Source organism: Ursus maritimus, assembly GCF_017311325.1.
Source record: "Ursus maritimus isolate PB19 chromosome X unlocalized genomic scaffold, ASM1731132v1 scaffold_X1, whole genome shotgun sequence".
Classification (NCBI taxonomy): domain Eukaryota; kingdom Metazoa; phylum Chordata; class Mammalia; order Carnivora; family Ursidae; genus Ursus; species Ursus maritimus.
The window spans coordinates 21783073-21792674 of record NW_024423319.1 but is presented as its reverse complement, the minus strand read 5'-3'; the positions used below and the strand labels follow the sequence as shown (position 1 = coordinate 21792674).

The following is a 9602-nucleotide window of genomic DNA, read 5'->3' as shown; positions in this document are numbered from 1 at the left end:
TGTCTCTATAGATTTGCCTTTCCTGGACACTTAACGTGAATGGAAACATACAGTATGTGAGCTTTCGTGTCTGGCTACTTGAGATTCATCCATGTTGTTGTCCTTATTTATTTAATTTTTTTAGAGAGAGAGAGTGAGCGAGAGTATGTGAGCAGGGGGAGGGTAGAAGGAGAGGAAGAGAGAGGATTTTAAGCAGGCTCCCACCCAGTGCAGAGTCTGACGCTGGGCTCTATCTCAACCCTAAGATCATGATCTGAACTGAAATCAAGAGTAGGTCGCTCAGCTGACTGAGTCACCCAAGTGCCTCCATGTTGTTGTCCTTATTCCTTTTCACTGATGACTAATATTCTATCGTGTGAATATACCACATTTTGTTCATTCATTATTTCATGGACATTTAGGTTGTTTCCACCTTTTGGCTATCATAAATAATTCTGCTATGAACAGGTCTTTCTCTGGACATATGTTTTCATTTCTCTTAGATAACAGAGAACTAGAGTAGAGCCACAGGCTTTTATAGGAAGTATATGTTTAACTTTTTAAGAAACTGACAAAATGTTTTTCCAAAGTGTGCCTTAGAATTATACATTTCCACCAGTGATTTATGAGGTTCCATTTTCTCCAAATTCTTGCAAACACTTGATATTGTCAGTCTTTTTTATTTTAGCCATGCTAATACACATGTAGCAGTATCTCACTGTGATTTTAATTTGCACTTCCCTAATGACTGATGATGTTGATTATCTTTTTATGTCCTTATTAGTTGACAGAATATTTTTTATTAAATGTATATTTAAATATCTTGCTCATGTTCAAATTGGGCTGTTTTTCTTCTCATTTTTGAGTTGTAAGAATTATTTATAAGTTCTTAATATAGATTATTTATCAGTATATGATTCACAAATATATTTATTTGCTTTATGGCTGTCTTTTTATTTTCTTATGGTATCTTTGGAAGAGCAAAATGTTTAAAGTTTGATGAAGTCCATTTTATGATTCTTTTTATTTTTTTATATCTCATACCTTTGGTGGTCTGAGAAATCTTTGCCTGACTCCAGGTTACAAAGATTTTCTCCTATAATTTTTTTAGAACATTTAGCTCTTAAATTTTGACCTGCATTCCATTGGAGTTGATTTTTGTTTATGATATAAGAGTCTATGTTCATTTTTTTATAATAATATTTTTTATTATATTATGTTAGTCACCATACAGTACATCCCTGGTTTTTGATGTAAAGTTCGATGATTCATTAGCTGCGTATAACACCCAGTGCACCATGCAATACGTAGATATTCTCCCAGCACCATTTACTGAAAATGCTACTTTGTCTGCACTGAATTCTCTTGAACCTTGGTCAAAGTCAATTAACCATATATATGTAAATACATCTCTCCATGCGGATGTATTTTGTACTATTGATCTATTTGTCAATTCTTAGGGCACAACCACAGTCCGCTGATTACTATGGCTTTATAGTAAATACTGACATCGGGTAGTATGAGTCACAACATTTTTGCTATTCTTGATCCTTTACCCTTCCATATGAGTTTTAAATTCAACTTACAGATTTCACCAAAATTCCTTGTTAGATTTTGATAAGGAATGTGTTTAATCTGTTGATCAATTTGGAGAGAATCTTAATGATGTTAGGACTTCTATAAACATAGAATATCTAAAACCTGTTATTTGTGATTAAAGACAGTTTTGCTTTTTACATTCTATTTTTTATGTCTTTAACTTCTTTAGCTTGCCTAAATTTTTAAAAAATATTTTATTTATTTATTTGAGAGAGAGAGTACATACATGAGAAGCAGGGAGGAGCAGACTCGGGGCTGGTGTGGGGTTCAGTGTGGGGCTTGATCTCAGAACCCTAAGATCATGACCTGAACCAAAGGTAGATGCTTAACCAATTGAGCCACCTAGGCACCCATAGCTTGCTTAAATTATTTAAAAGCTTTACTGAAATATGACTCACATGTCCTATAATTCACCCTTTTAAAGTATAAAAGTATGTTTTCTGGTATATTTACAGGGTTGTGCAGCCATCACCAATATGTAATTTCAGAATACTTTAGTTGCTCTAAAAAAGAAACTTCATACCCATTAGCAGTCACTTCCCATTACTTTCCTTCTTAGACTGATTAAAATCTCCAGGAAAATGCTTAATAAGAGAGAGTGGACATCCTTATCTTGTTCATGATCTTAGGAGGAAATAGTCTTTTATCATAAAATATGGTTCTAGACGTAGATTTTTTCCATAAGTGTTCTTTATCAATTGAGAAAGTTCCCTTCTATTTCTAGTTTTTTGAGAGTTTTGAATCATGAATGGGTGCTGAATTTCATCTTCCTACTGTTGCCCTTCAATTTAGTCTTCACACAGCTGCCAGAATAATCCTAGAATGTTAGATCAAATCACCATTCTACTCAAAATTATGCAATACCTCCACATTTCATTTAAGGTGAAAACCAAAATATCCTAGGAGGGCCTTGTACTATCTAGCCCATAGTTTCCTCTTTAAATTTGTCTTCTATTAATCTTTCTTCTTCATCTTTCCACTATAGCCACAGTGGCCTAGTTGTTCTTCCTTGAATACATTGGGCTAACTTCTACCTCAAGGTCTTTGTATTTGTTACCCCCTCTACTTTGAATGTTCTTCCTCCAAGGCTCATTCTCATTTCCTTCAGGTCACTGCTTAAAAGTCACCTGCTCAGTGGGCTATTTCCTGAACACCCTATTAAAAATTGCAATCCCTCCCCAATACTTTCTATTCATATATTATTTTTCTTCCTGAGGCATATTACCTTTTACTGATTGATGGATTGATTGATTTATCTTTTTAATTTTTTTGTCTTCCCTCTACTCAAATGTAAGTTCTAAGAGGGCAGCACTCTTGGTATGTTTACTAATATACTTACATTGCTTAGAATAATAGCTGGCACATAGTTGGTGATCAAAAAATATTTGTTGACTACACCAAAGAACCAGGAAACTTTTAGTCAGCTCTGGACCAGACTTGTTTGGTGATATGGACAATTTCCTTCCCTTCTGTTTCATCATATGTAAAACATCCGAGGGGATAAAACTGGATGTTTTTGATAAGGCTCTTCTCTGAAATTTCAGGATAAAGGCTATATGTCCACTGAAGAGAATAGGTTGAGATATTATGCTATTAAGGAATCATATTAAGATGCTTTTGCCTGGAACCCTAAAATTACCTAAACCCTGTCTTCCCAGTCTACACCTCCTTTCTGCAAAATCCCCATAGAAACACATGCTTTTAGGAAAGAAACCTCTTCATTCATTCATTCATTCATTCATTCATTCATTCATTCAGTGGATATGTATTGAAAACCTATAATGTGCTAGGTAATGTGCTAGGCTCCTGGCACACATCAAAGAGAAAACAAGGCAAAAATCCATAATCTTATAGTAAGGAGAAAAAAATGATAAATAGAAAAAAATAAATGTTATAGCATGTTATATGTTAGGTGCTGTGGGAAAAGAAAGAGCATGGTAAGGTTTACTAACCTAGTGTAGATAATAAACTGAGTGCAAGTCAGGGCGGGCCTCATTTAGAAGATAATAATTAAGCGAAGACTTGAAAGAGGTGTGAGGGCATAACAAGTGCAAGAGCCAGGCTGTAAGAGAGCCTGGCATGTTGAAAGGGCAGGAAGGAAGCCAGTGTGACTGGGACAAAATGAACAAGGGAGGGCATTGTAGGCGATAAGCCAGAGAAGAACAGAAGACAAGATCATATAAGACCCTATTAGCCATGGCAAGGACTTTGGATTTTAGTCTGTATAAGATGAAGAAGCATTAGGGGTACTTAGGTGGCTCAGTCGGTTAAGCGTCTGCCTTTGGCTCGGGTCATGATCCCAGGGTCCTGGGATTGAGTCCTGTGTTGAGGGGTCCTTGCTCAGTGGGGAGCCTGCTTCTTCCTCTCCCTCTGCCTGCTGCTCCACCTGCTTGTGCATGCATACGTACTCTCTGTCAAATAAATAAATAAATAAAATCTTTAAAAAAAGATGAAGAAGTGTTAGAAGGCTATTGTGTAGAGAATATACTATAAAGGCAAAGGGTGACAGCAGAGAGACCAGTTAGGGGGCCAGGGCAGTAATAAAACTTGAACTTTTTACTGTGGTAGAATAGAAACCAACTTTTGAACAGCAAATGGTAGGGTAACAAGGGAGCCAGGATGCTGCAAAACACAGTGAAATGAGAGCAGTAATGGAGGGGAGGGTGTGTGTGCGTGTGCAAACATGTATGCACACATACAGGGCTAAAAAAAGCTTCCTTTCTATCTGTATCTTTTACCTCCAAAGAAAGGGATTTCCTGGATTGCTGCTTACTTCCTGTCTCATTTTTGCATAAGAATCAAAGCAGGCCAAACCATGGAATGGAACTGAGTCCTTATGATCTGAATGTTACATTTTGATGGGTCTCTGACCTTTTCTGAAAAGCTCATTAAGACCATTTGCTGTACAATAGATCTCTAGGACTTGTTCGTCTTGCAAAACTGAAACTTAGTACCCTTTCACTAATACCTCCCTATTCTCTCCCCTCCAGCCCCCAGCAACCACCATTTTACTCTCTGCTTCTATGAGTTTGACTATTTTAGATCCCACATTTAAGGGAGGTCATATAGTATTTGTCTTTCTCTGTCTGGTTTATTTCACTTAGCATGGTATCCTCTAGATTCATCAATGTGGTTGAAAATGGCAGGATTTCTTTCTTTTGTTAAGGCTGAGTAATATTCCATTGTATGTATATACATTTTCTTATCCACCTATTGATGTATACTTAGATTGCTTCCATGTCTTGGCTATTGTGGATAATGCTACAAATGGGAGTGCAGATATCTCTTTGAAATCCTGATTTCAGTAACATTGGATGTCCCAAAAGTAGGATTGCTGGATCCTATGGTAGCTCTATTTTTAATTTTTTGAAGAAATTCCATACTGTTTTCCAGAGGTACTGCACCAATTTACATTCCTACCAACAGTGCACAGGGTTGCCTTTTCTCCATATCCTCATCAATACTTGTTATCTCTTGTCTTTTTGATAATAGCCTATCTAACAGGTATGAGGTAATATCTCATTGTGGTTTTCATTTGCATTTCCCTGATTATTAGTGATGTTGAGGACCTTGTCATATACCTGTGTGCATTTGTATGTTTTCTTTGGAGTAATGTCTATTCTGGTCCTTTTCTCAATTAACAATACTCTATGGTATACTTAAATTATCACAGGGGCATCTGAGTGGCTCAGTCATTAAGCAGGTGCCTTTTGGCTCAGGTCATGATCTGAGGGTCCTGGGATTGAGCCCCGTATCAGGTTCCCTGCTCAGTGGGAAGCCTGCTTCTTCCTCTCCCACTCCCCCTGCTGGTGTTCCCTCTCTTACTGTATCTCTCTCTGTCCAATAAATAAATAAAATCTCTAAAAAAAAGTATTCTTGTCACAGAAAACAATAACAATAATAATAATAAGAGGAGGAGGCAGAGGAAGAGGAGGAGGAGGGGAAAGAGGAGGAGGAGGATGGAAGGAAAGTTTTGGAAGGGATGGATTTGTTTGTGACATAGATTGTAGTGATGAAGATATTACCCTAAGTATAGTCAGGCTGCTTTCTGCTGCAGAAAAACTTGAAGGGGTCTTGAAAGTTGTAGCAAGGTAAAGAGAAGGAAGAAAGGAAGAAGGGAAGACAGTATGCCATGGGATGACAGACAGCATTAGGATGTGTTTAAAAACCAATGAAAAGAGCACAGCATAATCTGGCTTATGAAGTACCCTGCCCTTACCAACATGTGCTTTCTTCTCTCTGCTCTGTGCCTAGATAGGATGGGCAAGAAGTATATGGGAAGGAAGACAGAGAAGTTATATAAATCAGTTCTGCTCTTAATCAGAAATCAGTGCCCTTTGCATCTTGCTTCGATAATCTATTTGTTGTGGTCTTATTTGCCATGTCCCCAGGACTGCTGGGTAGACATAAAGTAATTTCCCTTTGGCATTACTCATAAAAGTCAGTGTCTTGGAAACACTAATATAAGTGGAAAGAAGGAACACAATTTTCTTTATCAAACTCTCATGGAATCTTTTAAGTATCCAACACAAGGAACAGGTTTCTCAGTGAAATACATTTTTTGTCTGTCAAATTCTTTGAATTATGGAACCCCCTTTATGCCTTAAGATAAAAGGTGGATTGGTGGGATATTGCAGGCTGACTTGAGAATTAAGCTTTTGTCTAAGACACATGGAAACTTTAATAAATATTGAAGGGATTAGTTGGATCTGCAAGGACACTTGCCATCTTAGTTCCTCTTACTGTTTAGATGGGAGAACTAAAAATAAGAGATGGATAAGTATTTATTGAAGAGCATGCACTTGGTTTCTGCGTTTTAGTCTAGAGTTCTTGCTAATACACACCTGAGCATGTTTCTTTTAATCAGCCTGCTTTGCACAATATCTAGTATTGCTCCTCTGATCATTTGTGAAATGTTACACATTCATCAGATTTAACAATTAACTAGGATTGGAGATGCTGGCCAGTTGGCCCCCTAGAACTCCAAGAGGATGGCATAGATTGAATCTAGTGTAACCAGGAAATATACTGATTAGCTAGAAATAAGTCCTCAGAGCTAGGCTCCAAAGAACTGTGAATTTCTGCTGTGTAGGTCCCATTTCTACATAGGAGGCTACTACCTGGGCCAAGGGAAGTTGAGGCTCAAAATTCTTTAAAGAAATCAGAAGGGAAATCTTAGAATAGATTTTTTAAGCAGACTAATGCAGGAAAATGAATACGTGGGCATGGCAAATCATACCTCATTCAGATTTTCATTGAGGAATCCATGCAGTCTCTCCTACATGTTGTTCCTATAAAGAAAGCATAAGCTCTTTAGACTTAACCTCTGAAGTTTTTTATGTCCTCCATTACCTTTGTATTTTATTTCCTGGCCAGGGGTGTGTGTGTGTGTGTGTGTGTGTGTGTGTGTGTGCCTGTGCATGCATGTATACACAAGCATGTATATGTGTTCTCCAAGAGTCATCTCCTTCAACAAAGCTATAGCAGTTGTAAGCAGCAGAGCCATCTTTTGTACCTGTTCATTATCAGGATAAAGATATTCATCTCTCCTTTCCAGTGTAGTCTTTAAATTGGTTAACTCACTTGATAGCCTGCTGAGAATTATTTAATAAATAATTAAACTGCTATCAGGAGTGAATGAGTCAGGACTTGATGTTTTCAGTCTGCTTTGAGGAGGAGGGCTGGGTGAGGGAGCTCAGCTAAGGCAGATAATTATATTTGTTTTTCTAAAGGTGGTAGGGTGGGATTCAAAACTGATCTAAAAATCTGAATGTTGCTTTGAGAGTCCCTCTAGTTCATTTAATTCATCCCTTGGGTTCATAAAGACTTCAATCTCAGTATAAACAAAATCCCAGTATTCTTAGGGACACCCCATTGCTGGTCAATGGACACTCAACTGTGTGTTTACCACCATTCGTTTTAGCTTAATCTAATTTTCTGTTCTCCTTTCTTTTAGGTTAACAATTCATGCTGAGTGCCCCATGCATTTGGAAGATTTTCCTATGGATGTGCATGCTTGCCCACTGAAGTTTGGAAGTTGTATGTATTTTCTTTCTTTCTTTCTTTCTTTCTTTCTTTCTTTCTTTCTTTCTTTCTTTCTTTCTTTCTCTTTCTTTCTTTCTTTCTTTCTTTCTTTCTTTCTTTCTTTCTTTCTTTCTTTCTTTCTCTTTCTTTCTTTCTTTCTTTCTTTCTTTCTTTCTTCTTTCTTCCTTCCTTCCTTTTTTTTATTATGATATGTTAGTCACCATACAGTACATCATTAGTTTTTGATGTAGTGTTCCATGATTCATTGTTTGCATATAACACCCAGTGCTTAATGCAATACGTGCCCTTCACCAGGCTGACCTTTCCCCCCATCCCCCTCCCCTCTAAAACCCTCAGTTTGTTTCCTGGAGTCCATAGTCTCTCGTGGTTCATTTCCTCCCTCTGTTTACCCCCCCCTTCATTTTCCCCTGCCTTCTCCTAATGATCTCCCTGCTATTCCTTATGTTCCACAAATGAGTAAAACTATATGATAATTGTCTTTCTCTGCTTGACTTATTTCACTTAGCATAACCTCCTCCAGTCCCATCTATGTTGCTGCAAATGTTGAGAACTCGTTCTTTCTGATGGCTGAGTAATATTCCATTGTATATATGGACCACATTTTCTTAATCCAGTCATCTGTTGAAGGGCATCTCGACTCCTTCCACGATTTAACTATTGTGGACAATGCTGCTATGAACATTGGGGTGCATATGGCCCTTCTCTTCACTACGTCTGTATCTTTGGGGTAAATACCCAGTAGTGCAATGGCTGGATCACAGGGTAGCTCAATTTTTAACTTTTTAAGGGACCCCCACACTGTTTTCCAAAGTGGCTGTACCAACTTGCATTCCCACCAACAGTGTAAGAGGGATCCCCTTTCTCCACATCCTCCCCAACATTTGTTGTTTCACCTGGGTGGCTCAGTCTGTTAAGTGGCTGCCTTCAGCTCAGGTCATGATCCCAGGGTCCTGGGATTGAGCCCCCATTGGGCTCCCTGCTTCTCCCTCTCCCTCTGCCTGCTGCTCTGCCACTTATGCTCTCTATCTCTCTGTCAAATATTTTCTTACTTTCTGTTTACCTGATCTTCTTTCTAAAGAAACAGTATTTCCTATTGTGTCCCCTAGTAATTTCTAAAGCTTAAGCTTTGAATTCAGGGTGGTATGGAAGTGGGGAAGGGAGGTGGGGTTGAATAATACTAACTGGTCAGGAGGAGGAGACTTAGCTTTTAATTTTTCTTTCTAGATAGCAAACATTATTTCACTATTTCAGACTAATTTCTGTCATTAGATTGAAATAATAGTGTCTGTTTCCTAAGTTGTCCAGAGGACGTAGCAAGACAGAGCTAATATACTGTGAGAACACTGGATGTTATATTTAAGTGATAAATCACTATATTATAACACCTGAAATTAATGTTACACTGTATGTTAACTAACTAGAATTTAAATAAAAACTTGAGAATGAATGAATGAATAAAAAGACAGAGCTAATATAGAGTATAGTAGCAGCTTCCTAAAGACAAGATTCCCAAAAGAGAATGTGTTTTTATTTTTGAAATGCCTATTCTATTTGCATCTCATATAGTTCTATGTAATTCTCTACAGTAAATGGTAGAGACTCTGGAGATTTTCTCATTTTTACAGAGTGTCGCCTTTACCAGTAACTGTAAATCTCAATGAGAAATGAGTAGATACATAGCCCATTTTCAAATAAATTAGAAAAATCAAAATTGAATAGAATTTGAGTGAGTTTCTAACTCTAAGAATTTTAGAGTAAGTTTCATATAGGGAGTCATCTGAGCAATATATCAAGGTCTGTGTTGATTGTGTCTAAATTAAATTTAGCTCTATATTTTGAAGCAGAAAGTGCATTTGAAAAGATCTAAATAATTACATGTGACATATTTTTTTCAATCATTGTCAAATACTTATAGATTGTCTCTTATGAGCCAGGCTCTATTGTAGGAGCTTGTAATACATCCATGAATAAAACAAAGA

At 37.4% G+C, this 9602-nt stretch overlaps 1 protein-coding gene across 1 annotated transcript in view; it reads left to right on the top strand.

Annotated features, from left to right (window-relative positions):
* The window catches only part of GABRA3 (gamma-aminobutyric acid type A receptor subunit alpha3), a 151816-nt gene that overhangs the window by 40790 nt on the left and 101424 nt on the right, over window positions 1–9602 (top strand). The window contains exon 3 of the mRNA XM_008685641.2: window positions 7535–7617. Within this exon, the coding sequence (XP_008683863.1) occupies window positions 7535–7617 (83 nt within the window). The remainder of the gene's footprint in view (window positions 1–7534; window positions 7618–9602) is intronic.